A 26,201-nucleotide genomic window follows, 5' to 3' on the forward strand; every position below is an offset into this window, starting at 1 on the left:
TTGCTAATTACATGAAAGAAATATTGTTGCAAACACTGCTGCTATATAATTTTTACTTTCATATTCCTTTGATAATTTTATATGGGTTAAAATAAATTTTTTACTTTAAATATATTTGCAAAATGGCCCACAAAGCAAAGGGAAAGTCAAAATTAAACTTTTATGATTTAGATAGAGAATGCAATTTAAACAACTTTCCCTTTTACTTGTGTTATCTAATTTCTTTCATTCTCTTGGTATTATTTGTTGAAAAATATACCAAGGTAGGCTCATAAGTAGCAACTACTAGGAGCTAGCTGCTTATTGGTGGCTGCACATGTAAGTCACTTGTCATTGGCTCACCCAATGTTTTCAGCTAGCTCCCAGTAGTACATTGCTGCTCCTTCAGCAAAGGATACAAAGAGTATTAAGCCAAATTGATAAAAGAAGTCAATTGTAAAGTTGTTTAAAATTGTATGCGCTATCTAATTCATGAAAAAAAAATGTTGCGTTTCACGTTGCTTTTGATGTGTTAAAACTGTATAATGTTATTTGGTCAAAAGTTCATTTTCACTCTATCTGAAGGCCAATCAGAAGTGATCATTTCCTACCTCTCTCAAAGGAAGGGTACCCAGGTGAGCCTGGAGGGCCAGGTGGGCCACTGAACCCCTCATCGCCTGGAATTCCTGGCCGGCCGGGAGGACCTGGATCTCCAGATGGCCCTGCAATAAGCAGAAGATGGCAATGATAAATAAAACATAAATAAATATATATACATAATTTCTAGTTTTAGATCATAATATATGTGAAATTAAATAAATTAAACTACAATAAATGGGACGGAAAATGGATCAAGTTAGGACAGAGAAAGGGAGATAGAGAAAAAAAGAGTGAAAGAATAAAAAGGATTAAAGAGAAGAGGGTGATACAGGGAAAACAATGGCAGAATGGATGTAAGATTGGGGGAAAGAGAGAGAAAGAGAAGAGAGTTATATTAGGATAGATAATGAAATTGCACAAATGGGAAGTTGTAAGCTCACAAACTATTAACTTGAACTCACATCAAATAAATGTATTATAGATTCTTAGCTTGTAGACCTGAAACTCACATAAAAGTCTAAAACTATTTCCTGCTAAAGACCAATTGCCATATCCCTTTTGGATTACCGGGGATTTCATTCAAAGGCTAAATTTGCAAAAAAGAGAATAGATTTTATTTTAAATATACATACTTTGTATTGCTCTTTAGCTTAGTCTTTTGGTAAAGAGAAAATTACAAATCATAGAGAAAAGAGAGAACTCTAAATAGGCAACTGTTTTTCTTATGTAAAATTTGAAGAGATAACGTTGCCAGGAATAGTTTGGGCCATGAATAAGTAATGAATAATTTGTATGTGATCCAATATTTACATTCCAGTAGTATGCTGAACCCATTCTCTCCATACTTCTAACTTTTAATTGGGAGAAGCTACAAGAAATATGGTGGGAGTCTATCCTGTTAGTGACATCACAGAAAAAAACAGTGAATACATAAATCATTAAATAAATAGATGGTTTCCATGGTAATAAAGACATAGCAGGTGGGTAGTCAAGAAATAGCCAATTGGATGTTAAGCTCATAGTGTTTGCTTGCTAGAAACGTGCCCAACTTTGTGATATAATTATTGGCAAAGAAGATATAATAACATGCTTGTCATTAGTCATTGTAACCATTGTTCTCTCTCCAATCTTTATATTACTGCAACTTAGAAAACCATTCAGTCCCTGGAATTAAAACATATTATCTCCATTCCTAATGATGGCAAAGAACTCTCAGAAATTTGGACATGTATGTTTTACATTAGTTACTCAATCTTACTCTGATTTTTATACCACAAAGGGGCAAAACTCAAGCGCCACAAGCATTCCAGTTCCTGAACAAAACATAACTGGTGAATGGTGGGGTTATTTGACTGATGATCCTGAATAGCTGACTGTCTGTGTTTGGAGCTACACAGCTTATCAGTCTCTTATTTTTTTTAATGAAATGTTGTTAGTGTGATCTACTTATGCATGTGCCAAATGTTTGAAATTATTTCTTGAGGTCACAATATGCAACTATATTTTTGTAAACCTCAGTCCATGGTATCACAACTCAATGTGGGTAAAATACGAAATCACCCAACAGTCCTCAACTCTACTGGTCAGTCTTGAGGATCTGCATGGAGATTATGGTATCCCTTTTGAGCACATCTGGTATTATATAATAATGAAGACACTTCTGTTCCCTTTTAAAACAAACACCATACATTCACCGACGGTTACAGTATCCATAAATCGAACTTCCTAGATAATATACTACACAGTATAAAAAACGTAGAGCACTGGTAACATTTTAAAATGTAAAACTTTAAGTACCTGAAACAGATGAACCTTCGGAATCTACATATGTTGTGGGACCAGGAAAACCAATATCTCCTTGTTCACCCTGAAACAATAAGAACATTTACCACCTTTTCTATCAGTTCTAAGCATCTAAACCAATATATATTTCTACTTATAAGCCATGAATAATATTGAAGAGCTTGTCATTGTGGGTTTGTATTTAGATATATTTAGAATATTGTAAAACGTTAGAAGCCAGATGTAAAATATTAGAAGCTGTGACTAGATTTATCAAGCTATTATGACTTTAAAATGATATAAAGTGATTTTGAATAACCACTTTCTATACCCAATCTGTTTCTTATGCAAATCAAATCATTCCACGTTTTCAATAATATAAATATTTTATTTTTATTTGCACTAAATTTAAGGTTAAAGTCCATCAACCATCCATTTCTCAGCATGTTTTGTTTATATTCTTTTTAGGAACAGCAGACTTACATAAGCTGCCATCTACACAAGCCCTTTCTTTACAATTTACCAATAAAAAGAGTGTAACTACCTTTAGCCCTTTAAAGCCTTCAAGTCCAGTGTATCCTGGGTCACCTTGCTGCCCCTGTAAAAGAAAGTGAAATTATGTTTAACATAAAAACAATGCAAACATTTTTTAGAGTAAGAAAGGATCTAATCTTTTTCTTGGTTGAAGTCTTATAATGCTCTGCCTTTTTTTCCATCACTTAAGGTCAGATAAAACACTGTAGCTTAAATAGCCATCAGATAGAGAATATACAGTCCCATACTACTAGTATAAAAAAAGCCATATTAAAGGTATTGTTAATAATCCATGTGCTTTCTATGAAGTTCCCCAATACCAACCTGACACCTCTCAACAATTATACATCTAGTAGGGCATGCATAGAACCCAGGTGCAACCTGCACACAGTATCTACCCAGCATAAGCTAGTCTTTATAAAGAAACTGACCCTATCCACCACTAACTCTCTGCCTTGATCATCTTTAATTGTATTCTCCTGTATATAGTCTTTTTTAAGTTCTTTTTGTATGTGTCCCCTTTCCCCAATCTACAAATTTCAAAGAGAACTGCTTATACTATATGGGCTAGATTATGAGTGGAGTTTTACTTGCCACTCCCGCTCACATGCTAACACCGCTCGATTTCTGCTCTTTGTGCAAGTCGAGTAGCGCTTGTATTACAAGTTGAAAGTAAATCTTTATCACTTGAGTGCTAACCCAACTCGCGCAAAGAGCAGGACCTAGAATATCGCAATTGTGTAAATGTACTCTCCTATTGACTTCAATGGAGAGAGAAAAGTGGAAAAAAAACTCACACCCATAATCGCACACTAACCGAATAGCCATAAGCCCCCTACTCTAATAGCTCCTTAACCACCACATAGCCCACCGCAAAGTTGCTACTACATTATTCACCTCTAAACCGCCACAACCCCCATCGCAAAGTAACCCAATACACTATCAACCCTTAAACTGCCACCCCACAGCACAAACTACCCTTCCACACTATCGCAAAGTAACCTTTTACACTACTAACCTCTAAACCGCTACACCCCCAACATTGCAAATAAGTAACTCATTAACATCTAAACCGCTTAACCTAATGCCCACTAAGTTACCCAAAAAACAGACTAACCTTACCTTTACAAGAAAAAATAACTACCTTTAAACAAAAAATAAAAACTTACCTGAAAAAATAAAAACAAAATAACCTTAACTTTAAAAAATAAAAAACATACTATTACTTAAAAATTAAAAAATAAATAACTTTACAAAAATAACCTAATGGTTTTTTTTAAGTAATTTTAGTTTTTTTTTCATTTTTTAGGTGTCTCTTTTTTTTTAAGGTAGTTATTTAGTTATTTAGTTTTTTTTTTTTTTTAAACTGTTGAATTAAAAATACTCCGAGGAGCCATTCCAATGAAAAATAATCATTTGCTGTATGAAAACAAATGCATGTTTAAGCACTTTGGATTTTATTTTGTAAGCCATTGCTATCAATTTAAACAGCCGCCATTGTTTGTTTGTAGACAATTTAAGAGGACAATCTAATTAAACCCACAAATAAATAAATACATAAATAATTAAAATATGTAACTTCTTATCTCAGTTTTCACAGTGGTTTTTACAGCCCGTTATAAAGGCTAAATATATATGGCCAAAAAACAGTAAGTAGTTTAAAAGTATAACTTGAACTATATTTTAACTTGTTATTAAATCAGACACTAATTATGTTTGTTAAAGAGACATTAAAAGCCTTGTAACTGTGTTATATAATGTGTAATAATAAATAGTAAAGAAACTTGCAATATACTTTCATTATATGTTTCGAATTTGACCCCTTTTTCTGTAATGTATCTCTGAAAACTTTCAATTTATAATTGTCCTTAAAGGGACATAAACCCCAAATTTTTTCTTTCATGATTCAGATAGAACATACAATTTAAGCAGCTTTCCAATTTACTTCTATTATCTAATTTTCTTTGTTTTCTTGTTATCCTTTGTTGAAAAGCTGGGATGTAATCTCATTTGCAACAATGCTATACATTAGCAGGAGCACTAGATGGCAGCACTATTTCCTTAATACAGGTGTGGTGATCAAACGATCAGTAATAAGGAGCACCAGGCAGGGTTCAATATAATAAAACGTAACTTTTATTGAACTTTCCAGCTTAACCCCTTAATGACCACAATGTACCCTGTATGTCACTGGTCATTAAGGGTTTTTTAAGGACATAATAGCACAAGTCTAGCAAGAACACGCTATTAATGCCCTCCCTCCAGCAGGCTTTGTGGAATAAAGCAGTCTCAACGCTGGTGGCAAGACCGCGCTATAAAACAATCAAGTCCCAAAAAAAGGCCAGTGACATACAGGGTACGTCGCTGGTCCTTAAGGGGTTAAATTAAAATCTTACAGACTAGAACAACATATACATAGATAGCTCAGCATTCTCTTTGCTTGAACCCTGCCTGGTGCTCCTTATTACTGATCGTTTGATCACCACACCTGTATTAAGCCAATTGGGGAACCTGGAGTGAGCACAGGTAGCAACAAACAAACCGTCACAATCGTCAGACCCTGGGTGAGAGCGGGATACCCCTAAAAGCACAAAGGTATAAGCAGCACTGGATTAACCCAAGAAGGAGGTGAAGCTGTAGCAGTCCATTGTACTATTGAGTGATCGAGGAGGGAGCCGGGCTGACGGAAGCCCATTCATCTACGAAGATTCACAAATTGATATATAAAGAAAGGCTCCTGTGGACCGACACATTAGTGGGACTCAGAATACAGAGACCGTTCCAGATTGAGCGGGTAAGACCTACCAGTTTGTACTAATATTGCTTATACGGAAATATTGTGACTTACGTTTTTCATCAATGTTTTGATGTAAATACATCCTTAATACAAGGATTGAATTAAAGTGCTGAGGGGTAATCCTGAACCACAGGAAATTTAATTAAGGAAGTGTTTTCAAGAAATTACCTTTGGTGCTGGGACTTTGTCTATGTACTTTTCTGTAGCACTATTTCCTGTCATGTAGTGCTTCAGGTATGTGCACACTAGCTACCTAGGTATCCATTCAACAAAGAATAATATGAGAACAAAGCAAATATGATTATAGAAGTAAATTGGAAACTTTTTTTAAAATTGTATTCTCTATCAGAATAATGAAAGAACATTTTGTCTTTTAATGTCCCTTTAATTGGTCCTTAGCAGAAAAGGAAACAGGTTATAACTTTACACCTTTTTACTCAATATTTAAATAACTAATATACTTTTAAGAAACACATATGTGTATTATTATCAGGCTAGCATTTCTTCACTAACTGTCCCTTTAACATGGGATCTGAGCAATTTCAAAAACGTTTAACATTGAAATAAAACTGTACAAAACAGGCTATATTGGGATTTCAAAAGGTCTAGGGGTTGAATTAGAAAGGTCCAAAGAGCATTAAAAAATGCTGTGTTTTCTAATAGATTTGAAAAAACTGTTTAATTATATCAATTCAAAGTATTGGGGATGTTAATTAGGTGCAAAGCTAACAGCAAACTACATAGTAAATTGGTTTTCTAATGATTTTCTAATGGATTGGAATGGTCTCAAATGTGATAATCCTGCAGAAAAGTGTCTTAAGAAGAGTTCTTTAAACTTTTTTCTCTATGAACCAGTGCAATGACATCACATACTTTCACAACCCTATTTTTATGCCCTGTCTGAAAAGTGTGCATACTATATTCCTGATTGTAGTCAAACTTGAAAGTGTTATATAGGTAATCAAATACACACTCTCTCATATAACACACACACCACACACTCTCATACAACACACACCACACACTCTCATAAAACACCTACCACACACACTCTCATACAACACACACACACCCCGAACTCTTATACAACACATACACACCACACACACTCTCATATGACACACACACACACCACACACTCTCATACAACACACACACCACATATACTCTCATATAGCACAAACACACACCACTATATACACACTCTCATACAACACACACACTCTCATATAGCTCAAACATACACCACACACTTTCATACAACACACACACCATTCACACTCTCATACAACACATAAACTCTCATATAGCACAAACAAACACTGCACAGTTTTATACAACACACACACACACAGTCTCATACAACACACACACACCCCACACTCTCATACAACACACACACTATACACACTCTCACACAACACATACACTCTCATATAGCACAAACAAATACTGCACACTCTTATACAACACACACACACTCATACAACACATGCACACACACACCACACACTCTCATACAAGACAAACACCATACACACTCTCATACAACACACACACACACTCCTAGAACACACACACCACAGGCTACAACACACATGAGTTGCAACCTAGTAAACATGGGTCCCAACACGTGGTTTGAAGAACCCTGTTTTAAAGGACTAGAACATTCTCCTCAGTTCTAAGTACTCCGTTGAAGATATATACAGTACCTTCCTGCCTGGAAATCCATAGGATCCATCAAGTCCTGGGTAACCCTGTGAGAAAGACAAATAATTAACAATGGCAACATTTGTCAGAGAACATTCAAAGTTTTGCCAAAATGAAGCTTACACTCTAAATTTTGCTCACCGTAAAATGAATGAAACTGATAATTTTATGGGACTTATAATAAGGAATTAAGGTACAGCTGTTTTTCTACGCTCCCGAGATAACTAGGGATGAGCACATGTTTAAGAGATTGAATGTTTGCCCATTAGCTCACTTGAATGCAAAGTTGAATATTTGGACAGATTTGTTCATCATTTTTCTGAATCTTTGTTATAAATACATAGTTCATGAGAATCAGCATTTGTATATTAGTGAAAGAAATGAAACGTCTGTGGTAATTTAAGAAACATCATAGCATAAAAATAAAATGTTCTTTTTTAAAGCCTTTTGGGCCAGATTACAAGTGGAGCGGTATTTAACGCTCCTGCTTCAGCCCTAACTCTGATAGAATTAAGCTTTTTGCGTGCGTCGGGTAGCACTCATATTACAAGTTGAAAGTAAACTATTTTCACACTAGCTCTAACCCGATGCGTGCAAAAAGTCAAACTTAGGATATCATGCACACGTTAAAGTATTACCCCGTAGAAGTCCATGGAGCAAAAAAGAGGGAAAAAAAACACCCAACTTGCGCGCAAACCCGATTGTATATTCTCAAGTGCACTAAACCAACATGAAAATATTAATATTTCATATTCCAATGTTCGTCACATAGCAGAATATGTTCTATATATTCATAAATACATATTTCTACATATATCTGATGGTATTTTGGTACAATATATATCTATACCTACTGTATATGTAAACACCTGCGATAAAACCCTTTTCGCTTGTGTGTAACTGTTAACGCTCCACTTAGCCTAGGCACTTGCTTTGGGCAGCAGATTGGGAGGGGGCAGCACTTTTTGAGTCTCTGTTGGGAATGGCAGGTGACTTAACTAGCGCAAGCCATCTGTATTTTTATATATATATATTATTAATGCAAGTGATTTGCAAGCCCTGGCTGTCGAAGACTTACTTTGGAAATGTCATGAAAAAAAAAGTCATGTTACACCCTGACCAAAAAATATTATGGCCAAAAATAGCCTAAAACCAAGGGCATCATAGGCTCCCTATGTAATCTGGCCTTTTTTTTTATTCCTTTAAAAGGGTTAAAACATTTTTAACTTGGCACTCTTGAACACTTACTTTCTGCTTTAGATGAGGATATGGCCAGTGATTAGAGCATACACACGTATCCCTGATTCTAATTGGCTCACTGGCTGTATCCTCACTTGGAGTAGCACAAGGGCACAACTTTGAGTATTTTTCTAAAATAAAATGTTCTAACGTTATAAAATATTTTATTTTTTAAATAAAACGTCAATGTCCCTTTAACCTTTCAACTGCAGAAAAATACATTCAATAAATAGAAATGAAAATAGTGTTTGTTTAGAGTGTCTTTCTCATTTAATTAAATCAAATGTTACATTTAAAAACCATTTTAAAATATCAAGTGGGAGCACTAGATGTAGCAAAAATTACATTTCTTAAGACTTTTAGATCACCTTAAAGGGACACCCAAATGTTTTCTTTTGTGATTCAGATAGAGCATGCAATTTTAAGCAACTTTCTAATTTACTCCTATATTAATTTTTCTGCGTTCTCTTGCTATCTTTATTTGAAAAAGAAGGCCTCTAAGCTTTTTTTTTTTTTTTTGGCTCAGAACTCTGGACAGCACTTTAATATTGGTGAATGAATTTATCCACCAATCAGCAAGAACAACCCAGGTTGTTCACCAAAAATGGCCCGGTATCTAAACTTACATTCTTGCATTTCAAATAAAGATACCAAGAGAATAAAGAAAATTTGATAATAGGAGTAAATTAGAAAGTTGCTTAAAATGTCATGCTCTATCTGAATCACGAAAGTAAAAATTTGGGTTCAGTGTCCCTTTAACTACCTTAACTTCCTCAACGTCTTCTTCTGCTCTGTCCTACATTTAGTTAAATGGGTGATCGGGCACACTGTGAATATACAGCCCACCCGCGATACGATTTAATAAAATAAAAACAGTGGAGCACAAGAAGACACCGTTGAGGAAGGTAAGGTAAGTAAAGTGTTTGGGGAGTTTAAAAATACATTTTTTTGTTATTTATTTTTTTGGTCCCGCTAGGCTAATGTTACATAATCATAAAAGTTTAATTTTTACTTAAAGTGAATGTAAATGTTCATGAATCAGTGCCCGGGTTTTAAAAATACTATTAAAAGGGGCACTTTCATTCATGAAAGTTTACATTGCAGCGTATTTTAGAAATATTTACCTTTTTCTTCACCAAAGCCGGATCGGCGATCCCCCGCCCACTTCTTCCTGCTGTACTTACACAGCAATGAAGAAAACGGCTTCCTCCAAACACGGTATGGCCTCACGAGATGGATGCTCTGGGGGGGAAGGCATGATTGGAGGAAGCCGGTTTCGTCATTGGTGACGTGAGGACAGAGGAATTGCGTGCGGGGGGATTAGTGATCCAGCTTTACTGAAGAAAAAGGTATTTCTAAAATACACTGCAATGTAAACTTTCATGAATGAAAGTGCCCCTGTTTTTAATAGTATTTTTAAAAAAACGGGCACTCATTCATGAAAATTTACATTCACTTTAAGTGTCCCTTTAACTTTGGGGTATTTATGACAGAGTACTTGGACAATAAATAAAAGAATAAAGCATAGACAAAATGTTTCCTCTTGTGACAGATGACATGAACTTGGTAATATGGACAATCACATATTTGCCTTAATAAAGGATCCCCAAAGTGTGACTTAATCAGAGAATGGAAGCGATGAAAAATGACGATCGATGAACTATGACGATCACAAAATTAGTAATACACTTAGGCCTAGATTTGGAGTTCGGCGGTAAAAGGGCTGTTAACGCTCCGCGGGCTTTTTTCTGGCCGCACCATAAATTTAACTCTGGTATCGAGAGTTCAAACAAATGCTGCGTTAGGCTCCAAAAAAGGAGCGTAGAGCATTTTTACCGCAAATGCAACTCTCGATACCAGAGTTGCTTACGGACGCGGCCGGCCTCAAAAACGTGCTTGTGCACGATTCCCCCATAGGAAACAATGGGGCTGTTTGAGCTGAAAAAAAACCTAACACCTGCAAAAAAGCAGCGTTCAGCTCCTAACGCAGCCCCATTGTTTCCTATGGGGAAACACTTCCTACGTCTGCACCTAACACTCTAACATGTACCCCGAGTCTAAACACCCCTAACCTTACACTTATTAACCCCTAATCTGCCGCCCCCGCTATCGCTGACCCCTGCATATTTTTTTAAACCCCTAATCTGCCGCTCCGTAAACCGCCGCAACCTACGTTATCCCTATGTACCCCTAATCTGCTGCCCTAACATCGCCGACCCCTATATTATATTTATTAACCCCTAATCTGCCCCCCTCAACGTCGCCGACACCTGCCTACACTTATTAACCCCTAATCTGCCGAGCGGACCTGAGCGCTACTATAATAAAGTTATTAACCCCTAATCCGCCTCACTAACCCTATCATAAATAGTATTAACCCCTAATCTGCCCTCCCTAACATCGCCGACACCTACCTTCAATTATTAACCCCTAATCTTCCGATCGGAGCTCACCGCTATTCTAATAAATGGATTAACCCCTAAAGCTAAGTCTAACCCTAACACTAACACCCCCCTAAGTTAAATATAATTTTTATCTAACGAAATAAATTAACTCTTATTAAATAAATGATTCCTATTTAAAGCTAAATACTTACCTGTAAAATAAACCCTAATATAGCTACAATATAAATTATAATTATATTATAGCTATTTTAGGATTAATATTTTTTTTACAGGCAACTTTGTAATTATTTTAACCAGGTACAATAGCTATTAAATAGTTAATAACTATTTAATAGTTACCTAGTTAAAATAATAACAAATTTACCTGTAAAATAAATCCTAACCTAAGATATAATTAAACCTAACACTACCCTATCAATAAAATAATTAAATAAACTACCTACAATTACCTACAATTAACCTAACACTACACTATCAATAAATTAATTAAACACAATTCCTACAAATAAATACAATTAAATAAACTAGCTAAAGTACAAAAAATAAAAAAGAACTAAGTTACAGAAAATAAAAAAATATTTACAAACATAAGAAAAATATTACAACAATTTTAAACTAATTACACCTACTCTAAGCCCCCTAATAAAATAACAAAGCCCCCCAAAATAAAAAATTCCCTACCCTATTCTAAATTAAAAAAGTTACAAGCTCTTTTACCTTACCAGCCCTGAACAGGGCCCTTTGCGGGGCATGCCCCAAGAATTTCAGCTCTTTTGCCTGTAAAAGAATAAATACAATACCCCCCCCCCCCCAACATTACAACCCACCACCCACATACCCCTAATCTAACCCAAACCCCCCTTAAATAAACCTAACACTAAGCCCCTGAAGATCTTCCTACCTTGTCTTCACCATCCAGGTATCACCGATCCGTCCTGGCTCCAAGGTCTTCATCCAACCCAAGCGGGGGTTGGCGATCCATAATCCGGTGCTGAAGAGGTCCAGAAGAGGCTCCAAAGTCTTCCTCCTATCCGGCAAGAAGAGGACATCCGGACCGGCAAACATCTTCTCCAAGCGGCATCTTCGATCTTCTTCCATCCGGAGCGAAGTGGCAGGATCCTGAAGACCTCCAGCGCGGAACATCCATCCGGACCGACGACTGAACGACGAATGACTGTTCCTTTAAGGGACGTCATCCAAGATGGCGTCCCTCGAATTCCGATTGGCTGATAGGATTCTATCAGCCAATCGGAATTAAGGTAGGAATTTTCTGATTGGCTGATGGAATCAGCCAATCAGAATCAAGTTCAATCCGATTGGCTGATCCAATCAGCCAATCAGATTGAGCTCGCATTCTATTGGCTGTTCCGATCAGCCAATAGAATGCGAGCTCAATCTGATTGGCTGATTGGATCGGCCAATCGGATTGAACTAGATTCTGATTGGCTGATTCCATCAGCCAATCAGAAAATTCCTACCTTAATTCCGATTGGCTGATAGAATCCTATCAGCCAATCGGAATTCGAGGGACGCCATCTTGGATGACGTCCCTTAAAGGAACAGTCATTCGTCGTTCAGTCGTCGGTCCGGATGGATGTTCCGCGCTGGAGGTCTTCAGGATCCTGCCACTTCGCTCCGGATGGAAGAAGATCGAAGATGCCGCTTGGAGAAGATGTTTGCTGGTCCGGATGTCCTCATCTTGCCGGATAGGAGGAAGACTTTGGAGCCTCTTCTGGACCTCTTCAGCACCGGATTATGGATCGCCAACCCCCACTTGGGTTGGATGAAGATCTTGGAGCCAGGACGGATCGGTGATACCTGGATGGTGAAGACAAGGTAGGAAGATCTTCAGGGGCTTAGTGTTAGGTTTATTTAAGGGGGGTTTGGGTTAGATTAGGGGTATGTGGGTGGTGGGTTGTAATGTTGGGGGGGGGGGTATTGTATGTTTTTTTTTACAGGCAAAAGAGCTGAAATTCTTGGGGCATGCCCCGCAAAGGGCCCTGTTCAGGGCTGGTAAGGTAAAAGAGCTTGTAACTTTTTTAATTTAGAATAGGGTAGGGAATTTTTTATTTTGGGGGGCTTTGTTATTTTATTAGGGGGCTTAGAGTAGGTGTAATTAGTTTAAAATTGTTGTAATATTTTTCTTATGTTTGTAAATATTTTTTTATTTTCTGTAACTTAGTTCTTTTTTATTTTTTGTACTTTAGCTAGTTTATTTAATTGTATTTATTTGTAGGAATTGTGTTTAATTAATTTATTGATAGTGTAGTGTTAGGTTAATTGTAGGTAATTGTAGGTAGTTTATTTAATTATTTTATTGATAGGGTAGTGTTAGGTTTAATTATATCTTAGGTTAGGATTTATTTTACAGGTAAATTTGTTATTATTTTAACTAGGTAACTATTAAATAGTTATTAACTATTTAATAGCTATTGTACCTGGTTAAAATAATTACCAAGTTGCCTGTAAAATAAATATTAATCCTAAAATAGCTATAATATAATTATAATTTATATTGTAGCTATATTAGGGTTTATTTTACAGGTAAGTATTTAGCTTTAAATAGGAATCATTTATTTAATAAGAGTTAATTTATTTCGTTAGATAAAAATTATATTTAACTTAGGGGGGTGTTAGTGTTAGAGTTAGACTTAGCTTTAGGGGTTAATACATTTATTAGAATAGCGGTGAGCTCCGATCGGAAGATTAGGGGTTAATAATTGAAGGTAGGTGTCGGCGATGTTAGGGAGGGCAGATTAGGGGTTAATACTATTTATGATAGGGTTAGTGAGGCGGATTAGGGGTTAATAACTTTATTATAGTAGCGCTCAGGTCCGCTCGGCAGATTAGGAGTTAATAAGTGTAGGCAGGTGTCGGCGACGTTGTGGGGGGCAGATTAGGGGTTAATAAATATAATATAGGGGTCGGCGGTGTTAGGGGTAGCAGATTAGGGGTACATAGGGATAACGTAGGTGGCGGCACTTTGCGGTCGGAAGATTAGGGGTTAATTATTTTAAGTAGCTGGCGGCGATGTTGTGGGGGGCAGGTTAGGGGTTAATAAATATAATATAGGGGTCGGCGGTGTTAGGGGTAGCAGATTAGGGGTACATAAGTATAACGTAGGTGGCGGTCGGCAGATTAGGGGTTAAAAATTTTAATCGAGTGGCGGCGATGTGGGGGGAGCTCAGTTTAGGGGTACATAGGTAGTTTATGGGTGTTAGTGTACTTTAGGGTACAGTAGTTAAGAGCTTTATAAACCGGCGTTAGCCAGAAAGCTCTTAACTCCTGCTATTTTCAGGCGGCTGGAATCTTGTCGTTAGAGCTCTAACGCTCACTTCAGAAACGACTCTAAATACCAGCGTTAGAAAGATCCCATTGAAAAGATAGGCTACGCAAATGGCGTAGGGGGATCTGCGGTATGGAAAAGTCGCGGCTGAAAAGTGAGCGTTAGACCCTTTAATCACTGACTCCAAATACCAGCGGGCGCCCAAAACCAGCGTTAGGAGCCTCTAACGCTGGTTTTGACGGCTACCGCCGAACTCCAAATCTAGGCCTTAGAGAGCCTGGTTACTTTGTAACATTTTGTTAAGACTTTTGTGACTTTTGTGACTTTTTGTTTAGCTTAATTACTTACAATTTCCATACATGTGTAATATACATCTACAGTAATTGCTACTTACTCTTCCACCTGGAAGTCCAAGAATTCCTTTCTCACCCTTCTCACCAAAGCCACCAAAGCCCTGAAGAAATGATATATAAAGTTTATTAGCAGATAGTACATATCATATAATTAAAAGATAAATTTAAAGTTGTAACTGTTACAAAAGTATCTCCAAAGTAAAAACTGTCATAGAAACACAGAATTCGAGGGTAGATAAGAACCAAAAGTGCCATGAAGTCTACCCATATTACTTGTGCAGTGTAAACTTAATTATTTCTTAGGGCAGCCGCATGATAGTCCTGACTTTTTGTAATTTTATTTACAGTCCTTGTGTTTACCAATTGAAAGAATATTAATACAGTAGAATTTCACAATCCACAGATACACTATTATCAGACAATGCAATAGCCCTTACTTTGAATTTCAAATGTCAAAGATTGTTTCAATTTTTCTGCCCACTGTACCAGATGAAAGCTATCAGCCAATTACAGACTCATATACGTATACACTGTGAACTCTTGCACATGCTCAGTAGAAACTGGTGCCTAAGAAAGTATGCATATAAAAAGACTGAGCAAAAATGGCTAATGGAAGTAAATTTGAAAGTTGTTTAAAACGACATGTTCTATCTGAATCATGCAAGTTTAATTTTGACTAAAGTGTCCCTTTTAGTTAACCACCCTTTATGTAAAAAAAAATGTTGGTATTTCTTTTTCTCTGGAAAATGTTTTCAGCTTACACTTTATTAAGTCCCTTTATATATTTGAAGGTTTCTATCATGTCGCCTCTTTCCCTTCTCTCCTCTAAACTGTAGCTATTTAGATCATAGAGTCTTTCTTTGTACGTTTTATATTTTAGACCACAAACCATTTAAGTAGACCTCCTTTGGTCACATTTCTGTTTGGAAAACAATAACACTAAGATGTCTATATAGCAAATGTTTTGTCTAAAGTTGAAAAACTATGGCTTTGATGGCTCTACTTTTCTATGGAAAATATTTTATGGAACTTAACAAAAAGTGCATAATATAAAGACAATGCAATAAAAAAGCAGTAGATTTGTTCTGAATATTTGAAAATGTATTTCAATTTGCTGGCCATTTGCAGGCTCTGGGCTCTATTTATCAAGGTCTGGCGGACCTGATCCGACACTGCGGATCAGGTCCGCCAGACCTCGCTGAATGCGGAGAGCAATACGCTCGCCGTATTCAGCATTGCACCAGCAGCTCACAAGAGCTGCTGGTGCAACGCCGCCCCCTGCAGACTCGCAGCCAATGGGCCGCCAGCAGGGGGGTGTCAATCAACCCGATCGTACTCGATCGGGTTGATTTCCGGCGATGTCTGTCCGCCTGCTCAGAGCAGGCCGACAGGTTATGGAGCAGCGGTCTTTGTGACTGCTGCTTCAAAACTGCTACTTCCGTACGGAGCTTGATAAATATAGGCCTCTATATCAGGGTTTTTTTTTAAGTCTAAGGCGGTGGGCCTCCCCTCTGAAGAAATTTACAAGACCCCCCCCCCCCATAATAGATATTACTTTTTTTTCTCTCGAAAGAAAATTGTAATATTTATTTTTACTTTTAAATTGGGGGATTTACCTCTGATCCAGGGCTCACATACAGCTATCAAAGAGCTGATTCTGCTCAACCAAAAGAGCTTTACACACGCTTTAGTTAGCCCTCTGTTACTTCTGTGTTAAATGCAAGTTACTGATCAAGACAACAAACACAACGCTGTCTCTGAGTGCCTTATTTCCACCTACATCCTACTCTTTGCCTTATACCACAACTTCTTGGCAAGTACCATTGTCAGCTTTAAAAAAAATGTTCTATGTTTTGCCAAAGTCAACTGCTTTTTGTAGTTTCCATAGGAAGTGCCACTGCTCCTGCGCCTTCCCTTATATGGTCTAGTGCCCCCCTTGGAAGGCCGCCTCACACTTTAAAAACCATTGCTCTATATGAATCATGAAAGTTTGATTTTGACTTTTGCAATGTCATGTGTACGAACACTTTAAACTCACTTTAGGTCCAGGATCTCCAGGTAATCCAATCGCCCCCTTTGGACCAGGTTCACCCTATAAAAATGAAAACCACACATTGTCAAACACCACATATTATACCGTCTTTGAACTCTTTACAATTTTTTATAAAAAAAAATCTGTTTTTATTTATATATTTGCCATCAAATTTAAACCAAACTATGTGCTTGATAAAAATGTATTGATATTAGATAATATCTTTAGGGTTTACCTGATAACTTGCAGAACTTTTAGAACCAAATGGTCAAGAGTCAGATAGAGCATGCAATTTTAAGCAACTTTCTAATTTACTCCTATTATCAATTTTTCTTCATTCTCTTGGTATCTTTATTTAATAAAAGCATTTAGCCACCAATCAGCAAGCGCTACCCAGGTGCTGAACCAAAAATGGGTGGGCTCGTAACCTTTCATTCCTACGTTTCAAATAAAGATACCAAGAGAACGAAGAAAAAATGATAAAAGGAGTAAATTAAAAAGTTGCCTCAAATTGCATGCTTTGTCTGAATCATGAAAGACAATTTTTGACTTTAGTGTAACTTTAAGGTGTAAAGATTCATAAAATGTGTTCCAAAATAGATATCATATATGGTATAAATTAAACACAGGTACCTATACATGTCTGTGCATACTTAACAGAATATTATACACTAATAAGCATAAAGTTTGCAAAACAAGGTTAAACGCCACTCTCTACACACAACTCTAAAAATTGGAATATAGGCCATTAAAAACTTAAATTGATGTATTTCTTTATACATCAAATGTAGTATATAAACAGGTATTATAGAAGAACTTTGGTAAAGCAATATTATATATGTACTATGTTGTAATCTGACAGATGGCAAAAACAGCCTTTTTCAGCTAACATTTACATGATTAACATAGTAAAACAGTTTTAATACAATGTTTACAGCTATAGTGTGGACCCTGACATTAAAACACTTGCATATTAAATTAAAAGTAGTAAAATAAAATAACCACCATGTATAAACCAGCCACCATAATCATGGATTAGCTACAAAAGTTATAAATCTGGTAGCTATCTCCCTGGTATAAAATAACTCACCAGGTCAACCCTCAATTTCTGTGGGTCATTCTATCACGTTTCAGTTATGACTGTAATATTTCATGCCTCCTTTAATAATGCCAAGTGTTCAATTCCCCCATTTGAATTATTAGGTCTCTTGCTCTTGTAAGCATACATTTAACTTTAAAAAATATATATTTTTACTATCTGTTATCATTCATACAAAACTAATCTTTTATTTTTCCAAGCACCCAATTACTACTGTAACTCTTTTCACAGGCTTCATTATCTATATATGTAACTTGCCCACCTTGATGCTATGTTAACAGTTTTCTTCAGCCCTATAACACATATTCCACCTGTTTGTATGTCTGTCATTGATATTATACCCCAAAAGAAACAATTATTTATAAGGCACACAATCCCCCCTTTAAGTCTGTCATTGGTAGCCACATGCATCAAGACCACTGGATCATTTCCAAACACTTTTAACAATTTGTCACTGTACAAAATATTTGTTATGCTCACAATCAGTATGGGACATTATCATGAAGGCCATTTAAGCACAAAACACTTGGATACGTTGTTGAACATTCACTTAGTCATATACCTGATCTCCTTTAATGCCTTTTGTAAATCCCACAAATTCCATTGTTCCAGTGGAATAAGGTGGTCCGGGAGGACCTGGACCCCCAACATCTCCCTGTTAAAAAAGGCATATTTATCATTTCTGTTTAGAAAAAAACGGTTTTAAAAAGCTACTGGCATCTCCCACAAACCTAAGGCATATTAAACTACTTAAAAGGTCAGAAAATAAATTAATCTAAAAGAGCAGATATAAGAAACTGCTCTTTTTTTATAAACACTCAACATGAAAATAAATTAAAAAACTTAAAAACATCCATAATTGGACGCAGCTTGCATGCAGCTGTTTGTATGCAGCGTATCATGTGCAGATGGCAGGCAGATTCATGCTGTGCTTGGAGGTGTGTACAAGCAACATGAGCTAGCCCCCCCCCCCCCCCATACAACCCTTTTTATGAAGTAGCTAGAAGCGGACCACAGCTGTTCAAAGAGAAACCAAAAACATTTCCAATATTTCATAGAAGAAGATCACAGATGAGGTAATGTTGTTGTGGAAAGAGACTGTAAAGTTTGTTCTATTCAACAGTAATTCCTTATTTAATGCTTCTTTTCATGAGACTCATATGTATTTCTTATGTGAAGAAATGACCAATTTGCACAGAAATCTACTTATGGGAAATTCTTTATTACACTGAAAACCTACCTTCTTAATAAGCTTTTGTATATCAAAGGATCCATTTACAAAATCAGAAACAATTTGTTCATATAAAACTGTATTTGTTAAGTATTACTATGATTATAAACAAAGGTTGTCAGAAACTACAATATGAGGATATTAACCGAGTTATGCAAAAAAAAAAAGTATCAATTTTAAATGACAAATGCAAACTAAGGCCTAGATTTAGAGTTGGGCGGTAGCCGTCAAAACCAGCGTTAGAGGCTCCTAACGCTGGTTTTGGGCTACCGCCGGTATTTGGAGTCAGTCAGGAAAGGGTCTAACGCTCACTTTCCAGCCGCGACTTTTCCATACCGCAGATCCCCTTACGTCAATTGCGTATCCTATCTTTTCAATGGGATCTTTCTAACGCCGGTATTTAGAGTCGTGGCTGAAGTGAGCGTTAGAAATCTAACGACAAAACTCCAGCCGCAGAAAAAAGTCAGTAGTTAAGAGCTTTCTGGGCTAACGCCGGTTTATAAAGCTCTTAACTACTATGCTCTAAAGTACACTAACACCCATAAACTACCTATGTACCCCTAAACCGAGGTCCCCCCACATCGCCGCCACAATATTTTAATTTTGTAACCCCTAATCTTCCGCTCCGTACACTGCCGCCAACTACGTTATCCCTATGTACCCCTAATCTGCTGCCCCTAACACCGCCGACCCCTATATTATATTTATTAACCCCTAATCTGCCCCCCTCAACGTCGCCTCCACCTGCCTACACTTATTAACCCCTAATCTGCCGAGCGGACCGCACCGCTACTATAATAAAGTTATTAACCCCTAATCCGCCTCACTCCCGCCTCAATAACCCTAATAAATAGTATTAACCCCTAATCTGCCCTCCCTAACATCGCCGACACCTAACTTCAATTATTAACCCCTAATCTGCCGACCGAATCTCGCCGCTACTGTAATAAATGGATTAACCCCTAAAGCTAAGTCTAACCCTAACCCTAACACCCCCCTAAATTAAATATAATTTAAATCTAACGAAATAAATTATTCCAATCAGATTGAGCTCGCATTCTATTGGCTGATGGAACAGCCAATAGAATGTGAGCTCAATCTGATTGGCTGATCGGATCAGCCAATCGAATTGAACTTGATTCTGATTGGCTGATTCCATCAGCCAATCAGAATTTTCCTACCTTAATTCCGATTGGCTGATAGAATCCTATCAGCCAATCGGAATTCGAGGGACGCCATCTTGGATGACGTCCCTTAAAGGAACCGTCATTCTTCAGTTGGACGTCGGAGGAAGAAGATTGATCCGCGCTGGATGTCTTCACGATGGAGCCGTTCCTCATCGGATGAAGATAGAAGATGCCGCTTGGATCAAGATGGTTGCCGGTCTGGATCGCCTCTTCTTCCCGGATAGGATGAAGACTTTGGAGCCTCTTCTGGACCTCTTCAGCCGCAGGATTATGGATCGTCAGCCCCCGCTTGGGTTGGATGAAGATTTCGGAGCCAGGACCGATCTGTGATACCCGGCAAGGTGAAGATAAGGTAGGAAGATCTTCAGGGGCTTAGTGTTAGGTTTATTTAAGGGGGGTTTGGGTTAGATTAGGGGTATGTGGGTGGTGGGTTGTAATGTTGGGGGGGTATTGTATGTTTTTTTTTACAGGCAAAAGAGCTGAATTCTTTGGGGCATGCCCCACAAAAGGTCCTTTTAAGGGCTGGTAAGGTAAAAGAGCTTTGAATTTTTTTAATTTAGAATAGGGTAGGGCATTTTTTTATTTTGGGGGGCTTTGTAATTTTATTAGGGGGCTTAGAGTAGGTGTAATTAGTTTAAAATTGTTGTAATATTTTTCTGATGTTTGTAAATATTTTTTTATTTTTTGTAACTTAGTTCTTTTTTATTTTTTGTACTTTAGTTAGTTTATTTCATTGTATTTATTTGTAGATATTGTATTTAATTAATTTATTGATAGTGTAGTGTTAGGTTTAATTGTAGGTAATTGTAGGTATTTTATTTAATTAATTTATTGATAGTGTAGTGTTAGGTTTAATTGTAACTTAGGTTAGGATTTATTTTACAGGTAATTTTGTAATTATTGTAACTATTTTAGCTATTAAATAGTTCTTAACTATTTAATAGCTATTGTACCTGGTTAAAATAAATACAAAGTTACCTGTAAAATAAATATAAATCCTAAAATAGCTATAATATAATTATAATTTATATTGTAGCTATATTAGGGTTTATTTTACAGGTAAGTATTTAGCTTTAAATAGGAATAATTTATTTAATAAGAGTTAATTTATTTCGTTAGATTGAAATTATATTTAACTTAGGGGGGTGTTAGTGTTAGGGTTAGACTTAGCTTTAGGGGTTAATCCATTTATTACAGTAGCGGCGAGATTCGGTCGGCAGATTAGGGGTTAATAATTGAAGTTAGGTGTCGGTGATGTTAGGGAGGGCAGATTAGGGGGTAATACTATTTATTATAGGGTTATTGAGGCGGGAGTGAGGCGAATTAGGGGTTAATGTTAGAGTGTTAGGTGCAGACGTAGGAAGTGTTTCCCCATAGAAAACAATGGGGCTGCATTAGGAGCTGAACGCGGCTTTTTTGCAGGTGTTAGGTTTTTTTTCAGCTCAAATAGCCCCATTGTTTTCTATGGGGATATCGTGCACGAGCACGTTTTTGAAGCTGGCCGCGTCCGTAAGCACCGCTGGTATCTAGAGTTGCAGTGGCGTTAAATTATGCTCTACGCTCCCTTTTTGGAGCCTAACACACTGAAAACCCAGCCATTCTGTGAACTCTAAATACCAGCGGTATTTAAAAGGTGCGTGGGAAAAAAAGCACGCGTAGCTAACGCACCCCTTTGGCCGCAGAACTCTAAATCTAGGCGTAAGAGAACTTAGAAGTAATTTTTAACTGCCTAAGTGATAATAACTCTTGTTGCCATATTGAAGTGATTATTTACTGGTAGTATATATGTTTGTATTATTGTACTAACTATACTTCTTTTGCATGGTTTTCTATATTAAAGGGCCATAATACCCAAATGTTTAAACACTTGAAAGTGATGCAGCATAGCTGTAAAAAGCTGACTAGAAAATATCTCCTGAACATCTCTATGTAAAGAAGAAAGATATTTTACCTCAAAAGTTCCTCAGTAGCCACCTCCCATTGTAAAGGATTTCTAAGCAGCATTTTAGTGTGTCTGTCCTAGGACAGCTTAGGGGATGAGCCTCGTGAACTCTCATATTATTTCACCAATCAGGTAAAGGAAGCTTACTATGAAATCTCATGAGAGTTAAGTCAAATCTCATGCACTGCTGATGCTGATTGGCTGCTGTTCATTTCTTCATTTTTTTTTTTTTTTACCTGCAGCTGGGCAACAGCTGAGTATAACTTTTTACACAGAACTTACTCTGCTGAGCTGAGGAGATTGTGAGGTAAAATATCTTCCTTTTTTACGTAGAGATGCTCAGGTGATATTTTCCTGTCAGCTTTTTACAGTTATACTGCATCAGTTTCAAGTGATTTAGCATATGAGTATTATGTCCCTTTAATTGCAGGATACCATACATAGGTCATACAACCAGACAGGTCAATACCAGGACCATTTAAAATATATAAGTGTTAACACAACGGGTTTAGCCCTAAAAAATATTTTAGCATTATTCAGAACCAACAGCTTTAAAACTTTAAGTGAGTAGTTAAAGGAGGTAATTTGTATAGACAGTAAGGTAAATGTGAAATGTTTGGTATCTAAGAAGATCCCTATGGTTTCAACTCTGAATTGTATTATTTTTATTTTTTGGGAGCTAGAATTACATGATACTAAATATTAATACTATTATAATATTTTGGAAAATAATGGATTGATTTTTTATTCATCAGCTAGAGAGTGGTGTTTATTTCTGCTCTATGAAGTTACAAGTTTATTAGATTTTCTTTTATAATCCTCTACGAATGGTATTTGGTAATCAGTGTTGCATCTTAAACTGTTTTATGTTAAGATGGGTTTTTTTTTTTTTTTTTTTTTTTTTTAATCTGTCATTGTCATACATACCTTGTCCCCAGGCTCTCCTCGAAAACCAACTCCCATGTTGCCCTGTACACAGAAAAAATAATGTGTAAATAGAAAATCTGTACTTAATCTAAGTAAAACAATGAAATTTTTTAAATAAAATCTTCCATTGTTAGATAAAGACGTCCAATATTACCTTTCATATCTATTGAAAACATCCCCTTTCAACCTGTATCCAATTTAAAAGAACGCTAAACACTTTAATTTCTATTGTCTTGCTATAGAACAACATATTATCTAAGCTTAAACATTTCTAAAGCAAAATAACATCTAGTTTACTGCAATTGTTTTTCAATAGCTCAAATAATCCACTCACTATTTGCCTTATTTGGATGAGCAGTAGTGGACCTATTTAACAGAGGACCCTGGTGCAAGATTTTTCTGGGGCCCCCCAAAGGTAACTGAGTAGAAAGCAAAAATATTAATATATATTCTGCTCTGTATAATGATTTTGGGGATAGATAGATCGATAGATAGATAGATAGATAGATAGATAGATAGATAGATAGATAGATCGATAGACAGATGGACCTGCTACTTGCACTAATAAAAGGCTCCCCTGCATTAGGATTGTAAACATTCTGCACACAACTATAGACTGGCTGTTATGGGCCCCCTCCAGCTCTTGGGCACTGGTGCGACTACACCTGCTGCGCCAATGGTAGTTCCGCCCCTGTGGATGAGCTAATATGGGCTTGTGTCTGAAGACAAGGCTAGTAACAGTTAAAGTCCAGTTAGGGAAATATATGCAGCAGGGTTAGCCTTGAAAAGTAAGTAGGGCACATTTTATTTCCAGAATTAGAAAATCTACAATTTTCAGAGGGTAATTACCTGAAAAGTGGGGCAAAACAACATTTTGTAAAATAGTATACTGCAAAGATTTTTTAGACATATAGATAGATAGATAGATAGATAGATAGATAGATAGATAGATAGATGGAAAGATGATAGATATATAGATAGATAGAAAGATTTTATTTCCATAATTAGAAAATCTACAATTTTCAGAGGTTAATTACATGAAAAGTGGGGCAGAATAACATTTTGTAAAATAGTATACTGCAAAGATTTTTAGACAAATAGAAAGATAGATGTAAAGATGATAAATAGATAGATAGATAATATCCAAAGAGTGATTTGTCAAAAAATTGTTATAAAGCAGTGTTCTTATTTCTTTCCATATAGAAGTTGTTCAAATACATGCAATTAAGAAATAACACATGCCATAATATCCCTGCATACATATTATACAGATAGTGTTTTACTATGTCAGTGATACTTACTTTTGGACCCTGAAGACCAGGTAGACCAGATGGACCCTAAAAAATACATGTAATTTGTTTTTGGTTTACAGTTTATGTTTATTAAAATCTCAATATATGGAATATTAGGGAGACAACACAAAATATCGCTGTCACTTAGCTATATTAAATAATTCAAATAAAATGAAAAGATAAAAATTATTAACAAACAAAGTTCTGAGTTACACTTTTTTTTAAAGTATATAAGGAGCTATTTAAGAGATTTTCATAGTTCGCTTATTGTCTTCTCTGCCTTTTCAAACATTTCATATATCTAAATTAGTTTAAATAATATTTATCCTAGTACTAATATTTTTGTTTTATTCTATATACCAAACATCTGTTTTTCCTCCAGAACATCTGTTCCCTCTTCCACTTTTATGTTTAACTGTTCTCATATTCACTAAATATTGTCATTTTTGTCTGTTTCTGTTTGTTCTTTCTTTTCCACACATTTTTTTTCCTCATTACATCTCTACTATGTAAAAATCAGTAACAACAATATTCTGCTTTGTTCATGGAAGAAAACTATATGCAATAAAGTTTTCTTGATTTAATTATCATGTCTTTCTACAGTAACATGAGCAGGTCAACATTTAATGTAGTTAACCCTATTTCACTGAATGTATTTTCTCATCTTTCCTGACTACACCTGTCCTGCCACTATGTGCCCTGTGTAAAAGATATTATGTAATACTCAAGCATATCAGATCCTATAATATATTATAAAGTATATCTGCTGCATATGTGTTTATCTGTGAGTCTGTCTGAGTGAGTCTATTGTCTTGCTGGGGTAAAATGTATGTGACTGTCACTGTGTGTTTATATGAATGTCATTGTGCTTACATACATTTCAATGTCATACATTGTGACTGTTAGTATGAGTTGATGTTATTGTTAATGTGTAAGTCTTGTGCAAATGTCATTGTGATGCTGTGTGATTGTGGTACTAGGTGAAAGTGGATATCCTAGTGAGCATGTAAGTAATTTGTATGGCAATTAGTGTTTGACTGTCAGTACAGCTCTATGTCAGTATAAATCTATGCAATAATCAATGTGCATGTGTGACTGCAAGTGAGCATATTTCTCATAGTCAACTGAAGTCTAGGTTACTGTAAGTCTGTGTAACTTTATGTTTGATTCTATTGTATGTGATTCCAGCCTCAGTGTGAATGATAGGGATGGGGGCGAATGTTTCGCAACATTCGAAAAATAAACCGAATTGTAACACGTTCGTTCGCTTTGAATGTTTGTACAACATTCTAACATTTGCTTCATGTATTCGAATTATGCAATATTTGAATTTGAAAAATTCGAATTGATATATTTGCAATAGTATTTCTAATGCTTTCTTCAAATGTAATATTCGAATTATGCAATATTGAAATTCGAAAAATTTGAATTTATATATTTTAAATAGTATTTCTAATGCTTTATTTAAATGTAATAAAATTCAAATTTATATATATGTAATAGTATTTCTAATGCTTTATTTAAATATAATATTCAAATTATGCAATATTCGAAATAGAAACATTTGAATTGATATATTTGTATCTGTTAAGTATCAATTTACTAAATTCCCTATCAACTTCTGAATAGTATTTGTTAAATTGAATGTTACATTCGAAATTTCAAATGTGGACATTCGATCTAATTATGAACATTCAAATTCGAAAGTGACATTCGGAAAATGTAAAAATAATTTGATTATAGAATTTTTGAGAATATTCGTTCTTTTCAACATTTGATTATGTAAATCGAATTTCTACAATAACA

General features: G+C 36.0%; 1 protein-coding gene across 2 annotated transcripts in view; it reads right to left on the reverse strand.

The window, feature by feature from the left end:
* Positions 1 to 26,201, reverse strand: part of COL4A6 (collagen type IV alpha 6 chain) — a 377,060-nt gene that overhangs the window by 119,791 nt on the left and 231,068 nt on the right. For both annotated transcript variants that reach the window (XM_053699142.1, XM_053699141.1), the window contains exons 11-19: positions 24,405 to 24,440; positions 23,104 to 23,145; positions 18,379 to 18,471; positions 16,724 to 16,777; positions 14,727 to 14,786; positions 7,405 to 7,449; positions 2,906 to 2,959; positions 2,377 to 2,446; positions 591 to 701 (exon numbers count right to left, since the gene is read on the reverse strand). In XM_053699142.1, the coding sequence (XP_053555117.1) occupies positions 591 to 701; positions 2,377 to 2,446; positions 2,906 to 2,959; positions 7,405 to 7,449; positions 14,727 to 14,786; positions 16,724 to 16,777; positions 18,379 to 18,471; positions 23,104 to 23,145; positions 24,405 to 24,440 (565 nt within the window). The remainder of the gene's footprint in view (positions 1 to 590; positions 702 to 2,376; positions 2,447 to 2,905; positions 2,960 to 7,404; positions 7,450 to 14,726; positions 14,787 to 16,723; positions 16,778 to 18,378; positions 18,472 to 23,103; positions 23,146 to 24,404; positions 24,441 to 26,201) is intronic.

Source organism: Bombina bombina, chromosome 1 (genome assembly GCF_027579735.1).
Source record: "Bombina bombina isolate aBomBom1 chromosome 1, aBomBom1.pri, whole genome shotgun sequence".
Taxonomy (NCBI): domain Eukaryota; kingdom Metazoa; phylum Chordata; class Amphibia; order Anura; family Bombinatoridae; genus Bombina; species Bombina bombina.